This window comes from Schistocerca gregaria, chromosome 3 (genome assembly GCF_023897955.1).
Source record: "Schistocerca gregaria isolate iqSchGreg1 chromosome 3, iqSchGreg1.2, whole genome shotgun sequence".
Classification (NCBI taxonomy): Eukaryota; Metazoa; Arthropoda; class Insecta; order Orthoptera; family Acrididae; genus Schistocerca; species Schistocerca gregaria.
Window position 1 is genome coordinate 827,043,294 of NC_064922.1, and position 19,148 is coordinate 827,062,441.

The 19,148-nt window shown below is 42.0% G+C and overlaps 1 protein-coding gene across 1 annotated transcript in view; it reads left to right on the top strand.

Moving 5' to 3' along the window:
- Nucleotides 1-19,148, top strand: part of LOC126355884 (serine/threonine-protein phosphatase rdgC) — a 1,775,952-nt gene that overhangs the window by 1,140,511 nt on the left and 616,293 nt on the right. Inside the window, exon 8 of the mRNA XM_050006387.1 lies at nt 17,600-17,766. Within this exon, the coding sequence (XP_049862344.1) occupies nt 17,600-17,766 (167 nt within the window). The remainder of the gene's footprint in view (nt 1-17,599; nt 17,767-19,148) is intronic.

Below are 19,148 nucleotides of genomic sequence, written 5' to 3' on the forward strand. Positions count from 1 at the left end.
TGTTGGTTTTACTGTTTGTGCGAATGACACTGATTAATAATAATATTTGTACTTATAGTCAAATTTGTTTCTGAATGTGAGACAACCATAATAGTTTGATAAGATGCTCGTCTCTGTAATGCGCATTCACAATCCATGTTACTTTCATGTCAGAATTCATATTATAGTAGCTCAATCGGTACGAGTCGCGCTCGCCCGTAAGTACTGTAAGACAAATAATGAAATACTCCCCCTCCCGTATCCTCTAACTCAGCACTGGTCGCGGTACTTACCTCTCTCGTTCTGAGGAAAGCGGCAAACTGTACATAGCTCACAGGCCAAATTCAAAAAGTCAGTTAAACTTACTGTCCCTGTAAGACTTTTTGTTTCTTACTGAGCGTGAGAACCACACTATTAAGAAGCTCCTAACGTTAGTTTACGTTGGTGAATTCATTTACTATTTATTAGATGCTTATTATCATATGATACTGCTAAGAATCACTGGCCGACAGATTAGCTGATTCGAGCCGCCTGCGGACCGCGAAACCAATCTGACGACCACTGCTTTAAACAGATTGGTAACGAAGAAATCCTACTGGTGTGAAGAATTTCTGCGGTAGCTGATATCTTGCATTCATAGAGGTTATGAATAACGGGGTAAGGGTATTAGGAGATCGCTGGATTTCATTAACATGAAGAGGTTTCGCAATCAGATGGTGCAGTTAATACAACAGTTAGACTGAGACGGTGACTGATTTTACATTGGCGTCATGAAAGGGGCGGAACCTTCTTTGCAGGAAACACAGACAGCTATTTTTTTTAAGTCATCATAAATTGACTGTGTTGCCGCTGCCCTTCATTTACTTTCCTTGTAATAATTGCTTCATCTCTACGTTACTGCTCCATCCACCATCCCAACTATTAGTTTAATCTCTTCTTACTCTTTATTATTTTCCGTTATAATGCTTCTACCATCGCTTATTGTCTCTAGTAATGCTCCTACCAGTCCCAAGCTGACTGTCCCCAGATGTACTAGAAAATTTTTCCCCAATGTATCCTCATTGTATGTATGTGTTCCAGGGAATTCTTTTTTCAACAATTATTTTTTGTTATTTCATAATTTCGTACTTTATCTGACCATTTAACTTTTGGTATTCTTCGACATTACGACAATTCAAACTCTTACAGTCTCTACGGCTCTTGGCATCCAATGGTCCACGTCTCACTCCCCATCAGCACTCTATTCCAGGCACACGGTTCTCTATCCTCACTTTCATATCACCTTTCACTGGTAGATATACAGGGTGAGTCACGAGGTTTTCTTTCGGTTTCTGAAGGATATTTCTTAGGTCATAAATAAAGTAACGGAATCAGATCCATGATTAAAGAGCTACAGTAATTGAAAAACTCAGGAAAATGGCATAAAAAATTTTATTGTAGGATTTCACTACCAAAAATGCACATAATAATTAATTTAAACCATTTTGGGGGAGTCTCATGCATTCAGAGTGGATTTAAAGCAAGCGTTCAAAATTTCCTCACTGCATTTGAAGGCAAACATTCCTACGGAGTGAACCGTGCTGGTAGCATTTCGTAATTTCACATCCTCGTTCCTTATTGACGCTGCAGCATCGAAAATGCATTGTATCAGTTCTTCTCATGTTCCCACCTTAACTTCGTACACGATGTCTTTCATCCACCCCCAGATGCAGTAATTTAGGGGTGTTAAATCTGGGGATCTGGCAGACCAGTTGATAGGGCCCCCGCGACTTTTTCATCGATGTGGGATTTGCTGATTAAGATAAGCTGTTACCACATGGTGGAAATGTGCAGGTGCCCCGTCATGTTGGACTTGCATGTGGCGTCTTAGTTCTAGAGGATTGTCTTCAAGGAGCTGCGGTAATTCTTCTCGTATAAACTTATCATACATCTGACCACTTAAATTTCCCGGGAGAACGAACTGTCCCAGTAAATGATCACACACAACACCACACCAGACACTGACACTGAGTCTGCGTTGAAACTGAGATACTACAGTGGCATGGGGATTTTCGTCTGCCCACAAAAGCATGTTGTTGATGCCATCTCTTATAAAGATTGCCTCATCAATGAACATTACGAAGCGTTAGTGCTGCCGATTTCCATTTAACCAATTACAAAAGTGCAAACGGTTGGCACAATTATGTGGCTCTAAATGGTGAACTTCGTGCACATGAGAAGTATACAGTCCATTTTCATGAAGAATCCTACACACCTAAGATTGTGAAACGTTCAGCCGGGTAGTTAGGCGTCTTGTACTTGAACGAGGACTGCGCTCTACTGAATTAAGAATGTCTTCCTGTCCTTGAACGTCACGATGTCTGGGAAGAGTACCAGTTTCTAGCAATGTTCGATATGTTCCACTAAATGTTTTGGCACTCGGAATCCTACGATTAGCATACCGACGGTGATATTCGGCAACAGGAGCTTTCGCGTTATCATTACACAAGCCCAGAATATACACCATCTCTCCATACTCCTGCTATGAAAACTTTAACGGCATCGCAAAGTGCACTGTACACAGGAGACAATAACAGTAAATAGTGACTGCAGTATCAGCAAAGTGTTTGTTATGCAAACGTACCACTCGAAGCACTTGTCTACCTAAGAGTGATCGTGTGTCCTGTGAACACAGGTGTAGTGCTCCATACAACGTGTCAAGTTTCGGAACTATGTTGTAGCTCCTTAATTATGGATATGATCACATTATCATATTTACATTTTCTGTACCAAATAACCTAAGGAATAACCACCAGCAAAGGGGGGAAACCCTCGTGACTCATACTCTGTGTTTCTACCTTTGCCAATTTTCCTTTGATATCTATAGCTACATACCTAATTTGCTAACCACCATATGGTGCGTGGCGGAAGGTACTTCGTACCACTGCTAGTCATTCACTTTCTTGTTCTATTCGCAAGTGGAGCGAGATCGTATATAAGTATCGGTAAGAGAACTAATTTTTCTTGCCTTGTCATCAAATACGCTGGTGGCCGTAGAACCTTTCTGCAGTCAGACACAAATGCCGATACTCTATATATTTTTCCAGTAGTGTCTCGTGAAAATAATGTCGTCTTAGCTACAAGAATTCCCATTCAAATTCCTGAAGCATCCTCGTGATTCTAGTTTGTTAATCGAACTTACCAGTAACAAACCTAGCAGTTTGTCTATGAATCGCTTTGATGTCTGCCTTTAATCTGATTTGTCTGGGATTGCACTCGAGAAATACTCAGATGGGTCGCACCAGTATTCTATATGCAGTCTCCTTTACAGATGATCTATACTTTCATAGAATTCTCCCAGTAAACCGAAGTCGACTACGGATGTCAACGTCAGAAGTACCGGAAGGAAATATTGCAAGCCAATTATTGTTCACATTGTATATAAATGATCATGCTGATAACATCGGAATCCGTTTGATGTTGTTCGCAGATGATCCTCTCCTTTCCAGAGAAAGTTGCAAAGTCAGAAAACTATTGCGAAATGCCGAAAGACCCGAACAAGATCGACACATTGGCGGATTGGCAGCTGGCCGCAGCGTAAATAAATGAACTGTGTTTCACGCTGGTACGTGGCAGTTTATTCCCAAACTATGCAGTAAGCTGTTTTGTAACTTAATATGCAGATCCAGGTAGTAAGTCAAGTCAGGTCTCTAACTCTGCATGAGGACTACAAGCAATAATAACTACTGTCAATTATCTCTTTTCTAATTCCTTTTATATGTCTTTTCCTCGTGGTACAATGAGGGAGCGTAAATAAATGAATTGTGTTTCACGCTGGTACGTGGCAGTTTATTCCCAAACTATGCAGTAAGCTGTTTGTAACTTAATATGCAGATCTAGGTAGTAAGTCAAGTCAGGTCTCTAACTCTGCATGAGGACTACAAGCAATAATAACTACTGTCAATTATCTCTTTTCTAATTCCTTTTATATGTCTTTTTCTCGTGGTACAATGAGGGACACTTGTATTTACGGCAGCACTGGCGCTTTTATCTGGTTGGCGAAAGGGATGATTTACTTTGAGTAATTGAACTAGTTCTAATAGTTTATGTTTTATTTTTTGTGAAATCTAGTCCTGAGCAGGAAGCGTGCAATGCAGAGCAGACTGTTAGCCTAGATGATCAGGGGCATGGAGTGAGGATGGCCAGTGTGCCAAAAGCTTCACTGTGGGAGAAGTTAGTGCAATACATTTTAGCAGAAATACAAATCTGAAAGACAGGAGAGAATATGAGCCTATAAAGAAGAGGAACAGCCATTAAGTACAGACAAGGCCAGCTGGCATTTTCATTCAAATTCTAGTAAGCGGTTCTCTGGTTGGCATACAGTAATTACTTTGGTAATGGGGGAGTTGCTGCACGTGTCTACATGGACATCTTCTGATTGGTCGTGACTGAAAATGTGTCATGCGCTCAGGGATATATTCTGTATTCTTCGCCGTACCAAAAGATAACTAGACCTCGTTAGTTAACCACAACAGAATCTGCAAGAGTAGAATATTGTTAAGCATGTTTATGAAATTATTATCAGTCTTGACTAACCTCACCTTTTCAGTCTTTGCTGTACCGTCCAAAAATTTTCCATCTTATTTCGAAAAATGGATGTGTTGCGGCTGTGTAGAGGATGTGAACTCAGGCAGTTTTCCCATGCCATCTCCAGTGACGGCACCATCCACTGCCCACGACTAGGTACCTTGTTGCTTCTACGCCTCGAGGAAACGGATGTGTAGGTCTGTAGGTCCATTCTCCGCATTTCTGAGCCGCCAAGAAGGCAGGAGGCTATCCGTTTGTTTGTAACGAGCTGACCTCTAAGTCCCCTGCTCATGTGTCTCTGAGGCGTAGCGCCGTATAACGATCCTGCCTTGGAGGCGGTTAAGTCGGAGACGTGTCTCAGAGCTGGATAGTGACAGATGGTGACGCGAGACTGGACGCGCACTTAGTTTATGTATCAGCCGATAGAGGACAAAATAGGGGGACTATGGTTTTAATTTCGATTGTGCCCACCAGAGTGCACTAAAGCAATAGTGTGTTTTTCATATACTATTTTTAGGATTTTCATATTTTATTTATTTATTTATTTATTTATTGTTCCGTGGGACCAAATAAAGGAGAAGTCTCCATGGTCATGGAAGAAGTCAATACACGAAATTATAACACAGTATTATAAACAGATAAAATGAAATATAAAAAACATATTCAGATGACAAGTAGGTTTAAATAAAGAAAATCAGCAATGTAGCACTGGAATTTGCTTAATTTTTTAGATCTTCCAGGAGCTCCTTGACAGAATAGAAGAGGTGAGCCACGAGGAAACTCTTCAGTTTAGACTTAAAAGAGTTTGGGCTTCCGCTAAGATTTTTGAGTTCTTGTGGTAGCTTATTGAAAATGGATGCAGCAGAATACTACACTCCTTTTCGCACAAGAGTCAAGGAAGTGCATTCCACATGCAGATTGGATTTCTGTCTAGTATTAACTGAGTAAAAGCTGCCAACTCTTGGGAATAGGATAATATTTCAAACAACTACATTAAATAAAATATATACTGTGAGGGCAATATCAGAATTCCCAGACTATTGAATAGGGGTCGACAAGACGTTCTCGAACTTACACCACACATAGCTCGAACAGCCCGTTTTTGAGCCACAAATACCCTTTTTGAATCAGAAGAATTACCCCAAAAAAATACCATACCACATAACCGTATGAAAATATACGAAGTAGACTACTTTTCGTGTTGAAGTGTCACTTATTTCAGATACTGTTCTAATGATAAATAAAGCAGCATTTAGTTTCTGAACAAGATCCTGGACATGGGGTTTCTACAACGGCTTACTATCTATCTGAACGTCTAGGAACTTGAACTGTTCCGTCTAGCTTATAATATGCCCATTCTGTCTGATCAAAATATCAGTTCTTGTTGAATTTGGAGTTAGAAATTGTAAAAACTGAGTTTTACTGTGATTTAGCATCAAATTATTTTCTACAAGCCACGAACTTATTTTATGAACTACATTATTTGATACTGTTTCAATATTACACACAAGATCCTTCACTACCAAGCTGGTGTCATCAGCAAACAGAAATATTTTTGAACCACCTGTAATACTAGAAGGCATATCATTTATATAAATATGAAACAGCAGTGGCCCCAGCACCAACCTTTGGGGGACGCCCCACGTCACAGTGCCCCATTGGGACTGAACATCACTACCACTCTCAATATTGCGGAGAATTACCTTCTGCTTTTTGTTCTTAAAGTAAGAGGCAAACCAGTTGTAAGCTACTCCCCTTACTCCATAATGGTCCAACTTCTGATGTAATATTTTGTGGTCAACACAGTCAAAAGCCTTAGTTAAATCAAAGCAACCTCCTAGCGTTCGCAACCTTTTATTTAATCCGTCCAAAACCTCACAGAGAAAAGAGAATATAGCATTTTCAGTTGTTAAACCATTTCTAAAACCAAACTGAACATTTGACAGCAAATTATGTGAATTTAAGTGCTCTAGTAACCTTATATATACAACCTTCTCGATAAGTTAAGCAAACACCGATGGTATAGAAATAGGTCTATAATTGTCAATATTATTCCTGTCTCCCTTTTTATAAAGTGGCTTCACTACCGAGTACTTTAATCGGTCAGGAAAACGAACACTTCTAAAGCAAAAGTTACAGATATGGCTAGGTACTGGGCTAACATACATAGAACAATACTTCAGTATTCTGCTAGATACCCCATCATATCCATGAAAGTTCTTGGTCTTTGGTGATTTAATTATTAACTCAATCTCCCTCTTGTCAGTATCATGGAGGAGCATTTCAGGTAACAGTCTCGGAACACTTTTTTCTAAGAGCGCTGTTGGGAATAGGATTCATTGAGTTCAAAAAATGGGTCAAATGGCTCTGAGCGCTATGGGACTTAACTGCTGTGGTCATCAGTCCCCTAGAACTTAGAACTACTTAAACCTAAGTAACCTAAAGTACATCACACAACACCCAGCCATCACGAGGCAGAGAAAATCCCTGACCCCGCCGGGAACCGAACCCGGGAACCCGGGCGTGGGAAGCGAGAACGCTACCACACGACCACGAGACGCGGGCATCTATTTAGTTCACCTGCTATATTCAGAAAGTGATTATTAAGTACTGTACATCTATGCGACTTATCAGTAACACGGACATTCCCACTACGCACTGATTCTATATCCTCGACCTGTCTCTGCAGACCAGCCACTTCCTTTACAACTGACCATATGGTTTTAATTTTATCCTGAGACTTAGCTATTCTATCTGCATTACACATACTTTTTGCCTTCCTAATAACATTTTAAGCACCTTACAATACTGTTTGTAATGGGCTGCTGCTTTTAGATTCTGACTGTTTCTAACGTATTGATATAATTGACACTTTGTTCTACAAGATATTCTTATCCCTCTAGTCAGCCACCAAGGCTGCCTGTTTGTGCTAGTACCCTGTTTTGAACGTTCTAAGTGTTATTATTTCTTTTTGTGTATCTAAAATGTTATAAATGTGTTTTAGCAGTATGAGTGATGCGTGAGTGTGGTTTAAGGTTAATATGGAGATAATTATTTAATGAGTTACGTTGTAGGATATAGAGTGGGAATATTTCGAAGAAGTGTGGATATGGAATAGATTTGTAAAGTTTATGGTAAAGGGAAAGTTAATTAGGGGATAAATTACAAAGTAAATAACTTTATGCATAAATATAACTTAAGCATATTAGATGATTACGTCGGTAAAAAGTGCAGTCGTTAGGTTTACTATTTTGCGATTGGTTATTGATGAAAAACGCGGACTGACGCAGGAGAATGTTGTTTTGCTATTGGCTGTTGAGTAAACTGACCAATGGTAATGCAGTATTCCTCGCTCGTCTTTCTTTGCTGATAGAGAAGACTTAGAGTATTTTAGAGAAGAGTCGAAGCCTAGCCATGAAAGAGATCGGACGTGTGCAGTAATAGTTCCGATGGAAATGATAAGTTGCCGGATCTAGCAGTGTTTTATACATCAAAAGTGTTGAAAAGTGACTGCATAATTATTCCGATGTGTGTGTAGAAATTTCAGAATTTTTAAGTGAATTTTGTGACAAGAAAAAACATAAATTTCGTGTGGCGTATTGAGCAGGTCGGTGGCTAAAAACTGTGACTGCATTTGGTACCGAGAGTATTAATATTTGGCGAGCATTATCAATCAAAAACAATCAGTATTTTCGTAGCTATTACGTTTACGGGAAATGCAACACCATAAACTTGCTAACGTGAGTGAAAGGGATTGTGAGTGACTGTGTTAAGACTAGCACAGGTTTGGCAGTGATACTCGTTCACCTAAGTTTCAGAATATATTAACTGAGGACAAAATTTTCCAAACTTTCATTTCGTGTTTCTCCAGAAACGTTGATTAGTCACTTAAATTGCAGCCTGGTTCTCGTTGAAGTACAGTAGGTTTCACTCGGCTTTCCTACTGATGATCTGCTGAGACAATGTTCACAGGTACGTGCAGGTTCGTCGTAAAGGGACGGGAAGAACCGTGCCGCCGCATCTCGGATCCTCGGGAACTCGATGGACTCTCTTAGCTGACACTCTTTAAATGGGACCGAATCACAGAACTTGCAAACCTCACCTGTTGGTCGTCTATGGCTTTGGGGAAAGTTTCACGATAACAATATACTAGCAACTTGCTTAGTACTACCCTTTTCCGGAATTAATTACCGTTTTGGTATAACTAATAGACTTTAAGCACTTAGTTCCGTCTACATATTATTTTATACAGGACAGTATAGACTAGAAATCAGTATTTCTACATGGATTCATTTAGCAGTTGTATGAGTTTATAGCTAGATCAAAATAGGGTCGTCTGTCCAAATCGGAAAAATAATTTTGAAAGAAGTGATAATAATATTAGACTTGAGAGATTTACTAGCTAAGATTTTAGCCTTGTAGCATTCATTTCATGTAAAGACAGATTCGCAAAATCATTCACAACCAACAACTTGCGTGCAGGTCTCTACAGTGAGGTATTAAGGACTAGCAACTCTCTCCCTCAGAAACCTTTGCTAACTGAACAGCCTAGCTTTGAAAGAATGGTTGTCTTAGGATATTTTGTCGAGCAGTAAGTAAAGGCACTATGTGAACTGTCTCAACACAATAACACGTGATACCAGTTGTGTGGAACATTCTTGAAGCAGAAATAATTCGATTTACCAAATTCAACATCTGTATAAATGAAGAAACAGGTGCTAGCTATTTTAAGAATAGGGAACTAACTGTTTTCTTCAAAAAGTAAAGTTTCGGATATAATATGCTATCTAAGAAAAGCAGTCTTTTTTATAGATTCAACTTTGCTGACACACAGATAACTTTAGGGACTAAGAAAAGAGTTGTAGGACAGGTTAGGTGACTAAGGTTAGCAACTTTGTTGCAACAAGCGATGGTAAAATCCCATAAATATATTAGAAGACAGTAAAGAAGATACTGAGTCACTTACTTCTTTAGGTCTAAAGAAGCAGCACGTTGCCTGTAGGCGCAGACAGGTTGAGCAGCGATGGGAATGGAGACTATGTATACAACCTACTGTAATACAATTCAGTTTTCCACTTCCATACGCCACAGAGCATCGTGCACACATTCGATACTGCATTAGGCTAGTTAAAAGTCCACCGGAGGCTCATTTCCAGCAAATTTGCAATAATTTACGTTCTCTTTCACTTCACGGTGTTGACACTCTAAAGACTGACTTACTAATGCGCCGTTCTTGTCTCTGCGCATTCACTAGGCGCCGACACGGCTTTTACATCGGAGCCCTAACCGCATTTTATTCCCAGATGGACTTCCGTTGAGTTATTCACAATAAATTTCTGCCTATCGTCCTCAATTCGCGAGTCATTAAGAGAATCAACAGTTTTTCGTACATAAACCACAAGTAAAAATATTCATAATCACTACAAATAATAACTATACATTTGAACGGAAAATAGCAAAACAACAATAGTTACGTTAACGGTACAAAGTGCTGGTGTTACAGGATGAACTGGAACCCTTTTTATTTCATAGCGTCGGATTGCGAAATACTACATTACTTGCTGGAAAAACAGGTTACAGTATGACTCATTGGAAAAATATAAAGGAAATAAAAGATATCCACAAAGGAAGGGGCTTATAAAGCACTCGTTAGAACCGGTATGTGACTCAATCAGATTGGGTTGATAAATGAGACAGAAAAGATTCAACGAAAACAGGCACATTTCATAACGGGTTCTCTTAGTAAGCATGGAAGCATTACAGAAATGGTCCATAAACTGCCTGGCATTAAAAGAGCACGATACTAAAGTGCGGATTCATATACCGGACAGGCGCACCGCATTCAGTTCGCTTAAATAATCAGAAATGATACGAAAACGTAGACATAGTGCGTTAAAGTCAGCAATAAATTTAAAAATGATGTACAGATAATTTGGACGTCTAATATAGCAAAAAAAAAAAATTGTGGTAATTTTACGAAAGCGAGTATTGTTTCGTATCGCCGGCAATCAGTTATAGGCCAAGTATTATACAGGGTGATTCAAAAAGAATACCACAACTTTAAAAATGAGTGTTTAATGAAAGAAACATAATATAACCTTCTGTTATACATCATTACAAAGAATATTTAAAAATGTTTTTTTGCACTCAAAAACAAGTTCAGAGATGTTAAATATGGCCCCCTCCAGACACTTGAGCAATATCAACCCGATACTCCAACTCGTTCCACACCCTCTGTAGCATATCAGGCGTAACAGTTTGGCTAGCTGCTGTTATTTCTCGTTTCAAATCATCAATGGTGGCTGGGAGAGATGGCCGAAACACCATATCCTTAACATACCCCCATAAGAAAAAATCGCAGGGGGTAAGATCAGGGCTTCTTGGAGGCCAGTGATGAAGTGCTCTGTCGCGGGCTGCCTGGCGGCCGATCCATCGCCTCGGGTAGTTGACGTTCAGGTAGTTATGGACAGATAAGTGCCAATGTGGTGGCGCTCCATCCTGCTGAAATATGAATTGTTGTGCTTCTTGTTCGAGCTGAGGGAACAGCCAATTCTCTAACATCTCCAGATACTGTAGTCCAGTTACAGTAGCACCTTCGAAGAAAAAGGGACCAAAAGTTTATTGGCTGAAATGGCACAGAAAACGTTCACCTTAGGCGAGTCACGTTCATACTGAGTTGTTTCCCTCGGATTCTCAGTGCCCCATATACAGACATTGTGACGGTTGACTTTCCCGTTAGTGTGGAAAGTTGCTTCATCACTAAACACAATCTTTGAAACGAAAGATTCATCTGTTTCCATTTGAGCAAGGATAAAATCACAGAAATCGATTGTTTTAATCTTATCAGCTGCAGACAGTGCTTGAACCAATTTCAGACGATAAGGTTTCATAACTAACCTTTTTTGTATGACTCTCCGTACGGTTGATTGTGGAATTTGCAGCTCTCTGCTAGCTCTGCGAGTCGATTTTCCTGGGCTGCGAACAAATGCTTGCTGTATGCGTGCTACATTTTCATCACTCGTTCTCGGCCGTCCAGAACTTTTCCCTTTGCACAAACACCCATTCTGTGTAAACTGTTTATACCAACGTTTAATACACCACTTATCAGAAGGTTTAACATCATACTTCGTTCGAAATGCACGCTGAACAACTGTCGTCGATTCACTTCTGCCGTACTCAATAACAAAAAAAGCTTTCTGTTGAGCGGTCGCCATCTTAGCATCAGCTGACGCTGACGCCTAGTCAACAGCGCCTCAAGCGACCAAATGTACAACTAAATGAAACTTTATAGCTCCCTTAATTCGCCGACAGATAGTGCTTAGCTCTGCCTTTTGTCGTTGCTGAGTTTTAAATTCCTAAAGTAGTAGTATTCTTTTTGAATCACCCTGTATTTTGTAATAGGGGATACGTAGCAGGTTCTGCTTGAGCATTAGGCTTATTGTGTGTGTGTGTGAGGGTGGGTGGGTGGGTGGGTGGGTGTGGGTGTATGTGTGTGTGTGTGTTCCGACATGTGCAAAGGAAATGACTATCTCCAGTCATAAGGAAGGTCTGCGTTTGACATGGAATACTGTGACAACAAAGGGAAGGGTATGTCAAGTCATAAGATTGGTACAGATATTTCGATTTGCACAGCCTCAGCCGTCAGCAAGGTTTATTTCCGATACTTCGCTCATTGTCGAATGTTGTCATATGGAGACCGAACTCGTATTATTTAATTGTAAATACAGTGATAAAATAAATATTTGGTCGGCTTCCTAGGACGATGATTCTGCTTATGCGTGCTTGGCGTGCAGCGCCATGAGCTGTGACGGGAATGACACACGTCTCCAGCTTACGGCAGGACCTGTCCGAAAAGAGAGGCCCGTTGCGTGCACGAATGTAGCTGACTTAGCCGTGTCGTTCTCTCTACGGCCGAATAGCCTACGAATACTTAGTATTTGTTGGACATCTTTCGTGATCGCGTGGAATTTGGAGAAGATTCAATATGAATGTCTGTTTGGGCTGGACCATTATTCCCTCCCATGTAAATTGTCCGATTAGCTGCATCTGCACATTTCGTGTCTTTATTTACTTGAGGGAGCATCTATTTGGGTGGAGATCACATCCTCTGGTTCTCTAAACATGAGAAACAGCTTAATTGACTTGGCTTGAGCATTTGGCTTACAGTGTGTGTGTGTGTGTGTGTGTGTGTGTGTGTGTGTGTGTGTGTGTGTGTGTGTGTGTGTGTGTATGGGAAGGTGAGTGTGTGGGTGGTTGGGTGATAGGGATGATTCGGAATCTGTAACCTCACGACATAGGTAGTCACGAGTGGAAATATCAGTTTCCTCTCATTTTTTTATCAGATTTCATGTAAAGGTCATCATAGATGGGTTGAGTTTTTAGTTACTCAGTGGTTTTACAGCTCGCTCCACCTCTCAAAAGTTTCGAGTTTATAGAGAAATAATTTCCAGTCTGTATCTCTGGGATGATGTTGCACTCACTATACTGTTATGCAAGTGATATTGCTATGTGCTTGATATCGAGAAGTATCGCGTAATTGGTATAATATTCTGACAAACCACTTGAAAATACATGTGTTCTTGTAATCCCAGAGTCTGGGGATTTTTGTAGAAAGCAAGCAAGCAAGCAGGTCGGGACCTGTGCCAAGGGGAGCCGACCAAACCTTTGTACAACAGTTTTCGCGGTATACGTGCGAGTGTCTCACTAAAATGGTATGATATTCTGATAAACCATGTGAAATTACATGTGTTATTTTAATCTCAGAGTCTGGAGATGGGTGAAAAAAGCAAGCAAGCAGCTCAGGGACAGGAACAGTAATGCGTTTCTGCCTAGGGGAGCCGACCCCAACTTTGTACAACAGTTCTGAGAGTGACTTTGGTCCACTGAGGGAGCTCTGGTCACGCCTTCAGAGTGAATGACTCCCCGACCTCATGGGAAATGTCTAGTGTAGCGAGGAGTATACATATGGTGCACATGTTTATGCTGTCTATCATTGTGTTATATGTATGAGTGACTGGCGATTGATATCCATATGCATGATGCAAAAGAGGCGATTTTGTATGACACAGGATACGAATTATGTGTTTACTACATCGGCATGGTAAGTGGTGATAATATGCTCAGGTTGGGGATCGGTTTCACGCTCTAGTATTCAAGCTTCAGTTCTCAGTGGCAGAGCAGCGTAATTGAGCAAGTGTCTCCCCAAATGTGACGATTTGTAGGACACTTTTGCAAAGTTTAACTGTCGTTGCCATATAGCGATATGTACGAAATAGTTTTGCTACTGAAAGTCTCAGCTGCAGAAAAAAGGAAAAGGCAGATAGTGGTTCCACACTGGCAGCATCAGTAATTTGGCGGGTAAATTCAGTATGATCCGATCAGTATGCTCCGCTCACTCACAAGACATTCTTTGTGCTGGGACGTAGGAGCCTCTACATTGCAGTGAGAGCAATTGCATTTCTGAGATGTACATTGAAAGTAGAACATCACGATTTAAAGACAGGGTGAAAAAGGCAAGTAAGCAGTCCGGGAACAGGAACAGTAATGCGTTTGTGCCTAAGGGAGCCGACCCGAACTTTATACAAAACTTCTGAGAGTGACTTTGGTCTGCTGAGGGCACTCTGGTCACGCCTTCGGAGTGAATGACCGCCCGACCGACGTATTGGACAGGGTGCCATGTTACGACCATCTGGAGGAATGCATTCTGCGTTATTCTTTGATACTTTCGTGTACAGGTTCTGTTAAGACAAAAATTTCCATGCGCACAGGCTGTGACATAATGAAAGCTCTTACAAAACTGACCATTATCTGCTTCTGCAGCACTTTAGCAATTCGGCTTGGCTCTTATTTACATAGCCATGTGATGTCAGTATAACAATGAGAACCTCTTAGATGGTGAGACACCACGCGAACATTTCTCGGTGATGCGTCAGTCACCCTGGGGAGGTAAACGTGTACGAAGCGAGATGCAGCTGGCATGTCCCATCAGGATCGCTAGGAAAATGCACCCTGTGCTATTCTTGGAAGCATGGGAACAGATTTCTAAAGTGCACCCTGTGACGTCAGTATCCACAGGTAGAGAGGTATCCTGCCAGCAACAGTAAACAGGCATGTGTGGCCCAGAGGCGTCTTGCATATGGGACCGGCATGAGTGCATCGCCTGGCAAGTGCGCCTTAGAGTTCTGTGGGGGGGCGGGGGGGGGGGGGGGGCAATTGGATGATACATAGCGGTTGACGATAGTTTTTTTATGTGCAATGAGCGTACACTGTATTATTCTCGGCTGTTTATGCACTGTGAGCAAGTTTTCATAGTGTTACACATGCATTCTCTTTTGACAACTTATGAGGTTTTTTATGTCTGTTGCATTGTTTTGTGAACAGGTGTACAGGCTGTACAATGCATGATTATGACAGTTGACGAATAGCAAGCGTGTTAGCAGAGCCTTTTACATGCATTCTTTTTACAATTTACGAGTTGTTTGCATCTCTGCACATCAGTGTACTGTATTATTTCGGTGATTTACGAGTAATCTACAGGTCTGGAGACTATTTACTGCACCCTCAAGCACGCCAGGGTGAGTATTTTGTGTGAGTGTAATAAATAAATTATGTGAAATCCTGGCAGATTAAAACTGTGTGCCATACCGAGACTCGAACTCGGGACCTTTGCCTTTCGAGGGCAAGTGATCTACCGATTGAGCTACCCAAGCACGACTCACGCCCCATCCTCACAATTTTACTTCTGCAGTACCTTGTCTCCTACCTTCCAAACTTTACAGAAGCTCTCCTGCGAACCTTGCACAACTAGCACTCCTGAAAGAAAGGATATGGCGGAGACATTGCTTAGCCACAGCTTGGGGGATGTTTCCAGAATGATATTTTCACTCTGCAGCGGAGTGCGCGCTGATATGAAACTTCCTGGCAGATTAAAACTGTGTGCCGGATCGAGACTCGTACTCGGGACCTTTGCCTCTCGCGGGCAAGTGCTCTACAGACTGAGCTACCCCAGTCGTGCTTGGGTAGATCAGTCATACTGCATGCAAAATAAAGACTTGCATCCATTCTATCAGGCAGCCCAGCTTAGGCTGAATCCTTTTCCCTCCAATTCCTAGGAAGAGGTGTCGGTCGGATGACTTAGGTTAATGGAGGTAGCCCAAGTGACCTATTTTCCCGGCATTTTCTTAGTTTAGTAGAGATAGCTGTTGTGTGTTGCATTGTCCTGCCGGAATTTTAACTTCCTGCCATTTTCTGGGAGAGGGGAGGTTGGCAAGGGGGAGGTGTGGGAGGGGGTGTGGGTGTTAGTTTATTGTAGGTAGCCCAAGTCACCTTTGTTCCCCACCAAAATTTGAACTTCCTACAGTTCGTGGGGGAGGTGTAGGGAGGGGAGGGGGTTGAGTTAGTAGAGGTAGCCCAACTGATCTATTTTCCTGCCAAAATTTGAATTTTCTGCCATGGCGTCATTGTGATGTTGCCATATCTATAGCCGCCGTGTTGGATCCGTTATCTTGATTAAATTATGGCAAAAATGGAGAATGAGGCCATATAAACTTTGTTCAACTACTCTAAATTACCAAGCTAGTTTCGTGAAAATTTTTGGATATGTGTTAAAAAAGGCTATAACACCCAACTACACTGTCTGCGAAATTTTAAATGCCACTTAGCAGTATGTCGTTCCATTTATGAATTCCACTGATGTTTCAGTACAAATGCTACCAATACAGAACATTACATGCTCCCTCTGCACACTGTCTTTCGCTAGAATCTTTATTTCGATATCTATAATTGTTTAAGGGAGTTAGGGGAACTGTTGCGCAAGTGTGTTTAGAGACATACAGGGTAGGCCAAATATGTCTGCACCGGATGCAGAACGTGCCTACATTAAGGTTGCCTATTTCAAGGTGCATGAAATATTTTCTTGGCCAGTTTTATTTCTTCCGCCATATTACAGGGCTACTTATGAAATTTCCACTAACGACAGATATATCAAGATAAAGGCATTCCTTTTATCACAGCTGACACAGAAATCGGTTATGTAGGCTAAACTTAATTTTATAATATGATCTCCTACTTCAGTTCAATACGATGATTACAGATAAGACATAACTTATTCAAAAATATAGCTGTCATGGAACAATGTCTTTTCAAGGCAGTGGCTGATCTACATCTACATGTGCATCTGTACTCTGCGCAGATGACACGAGAGAACTTACTCACCTTCTAAAAAACTAAACTTCGCCTGAATAGACCATGAAGGCCCAACGGTACCGACCGGTCACCATGTCATCCTTTGCCCTCAGGCTTCACTAGATGCGGATACGGAAGGACATGTGGTCAGCACACCACTCTCCTGGCCATATGTCAGTTAATGAGACCGGAGCCGCTACTTCTCAATCAAGCAGCTCCTCAATTTGCTTCACAAGAGCTGAGAGCAACCCGCTTACCAATAGCGCTCGGCACACAGGATGGCCACCCATCCAAGTACTAGCCCAGCCCGACAACGCTTGAATTAGGTGTTACCACTGCGGCAAGGCCGCTTGCTTACTCACTTCGTAGTAGTGGTTTATCGTAGTCCGCTGGAGCAACGAAGGACACGTGGCGCTGCAGTCATGGTCTGTGCGGCTGGTCCCGGCGGAGGTTCGAGTCCTCCCTCGGGCATGGGTGTTTGTGTTTGTCCTTAGGATAATTTAGGTTAAGTAGTTGTAAGCTTAGGGACTGATGACCTTATCAGTTAAGTCCCATGACATTTCACAAACATTTTTTGATACGTGGTGACTGCTAAAAACCGCAGGTCAATCCTGTTATAAAGGAGTGAAGGAGTGTCGTAGGACAAATCCACTTAATTATAATCTATGACACTGACGTCTATATGCTGCAGTATTATGGAACATATTTTATGCGGAAGAATTATGACTTTTTGAAAAATGAAACTCTCCTCTAGAAATCAGCGTTGATTCCGGTTATGGGCCATGTTGTTCAGCTCCTAAATGTAAAAGAAAATTTTTAAATTGTAACTCCGTGAAGAATACCTTTACCTATATATGATGTTTGCTTGCAGAACGGGCTGCCATCCACGGAGAATCCGTACGTCTTCAACGGCGACTTCGTGGACCGCGGGAAGAAGGGCCTCGAGGTGCTACTGCTATTGCTGGCCTGTCTGCTCGTGTTCCCCGGCGGAGTCTTCCTTAACAGGGGTAACCATGAGGACCACATCATGAACACGAGGTAGGTGTGGCGTTCCCAGAGCCGGCTGATGTTGTACTGTAATGTCAGAAAGTTGTTTCCACAGCTACGTTTTTGGACTAACGTCCTCGATTTTGTTTTATTACGCCAAATTTGTTTGTCAAGCTTCGCTTTCTACGACTTCTTTGTCGTCATCGTCAGGAGCTAACCATCGCCCTAGTAGGCTACTGGTACTTTCGTGTATACAGGGTGGGCAAATTACATTGATCTGTTAAACGTACGGATGAGGTTGATACAGTAACACAACAGATTAGCAACTCGGAGGAAATTAATGAAATAGCGGGAGAGAGTTGCCAGTGGTCTTCCATTCATGCACGTAAAGCTGCATGTCGGATGACGTGACGGCAGCGTGACAGTAATGCCAAATGAGGCCGCTCACGCAACACGAGACAGTTGAAGAGATAGAAAATACTGTGGTGGTGTTCTTCCTTACTACATGGCTCGCAGACAAGACTTCGATTGCTTCACACTCAGATGAATCAGCAGTGAATTGGAAGAAGATCCAAGTGTGACAACTGTAGCCCAGGAGTTTACTATTGTTCACAACATTCTTTCATGTGCACGAGGAGCACCCCAAAACATAGACACTGCTTCCTGAAGGAGATTACCGACCATGATCAGCAACAGCATTGGATGACCGCTACATTGTAGTACAAACACGATGAGACCCACGCCAAACAGGCAGCTGCAGTTGCAACCGCAGTTAACAGCACTGCAATCTTACGCTCCACAGTGTCGCTGTGACTGCATTGCGGTGGTTCCTTTGCTTACGACTAGTTCGTTGTGTTCCGTTGACACCTGAACAGAGAGTCACCGTTTGCGATGGAGCCAAGGGCAGAGCGACTGGACAAATGAGGAAAAGGATAGTGTGGTCGCCTAAGATGACAGCAAATTCAGTCGGAGTAGTGATTCTGGATGTAACCTCATACCGCAAGACATGGGAACACGTAATGGACGTAGGAACATTGTCGAACATGATCTATTTGGTGGTCCTAGTGTTGTGATATGGAGAGGCATAATGCTGCGTAGGCGTGCTGATCTCCAAAACTCTGAGGTCGGTACACTCATCGGTCAAGGTTATTGTGACATGTGCGTCTTTTCAGGGCTGCATTCGGACCTGACTTCATTTCTGTGGACGACCGCGTCCAAAAGCGCAGGTGCAGTAGAGAATATTTGGCGAATAACCTGGATTCTCCATTCCCCCGACCTAGTCCTACAGAGCACGTCTGATATGAGTTGGGAAGACGTACTGAAGCACGGACACATAGACGAACGGCCATCCAGCAGTTGTCACCTTGCTGGTCCCCTGCCACAAGACTTCCTTAGCAACCTTACGGCAGTGGTTGTCAACCACGCTAGTGGAG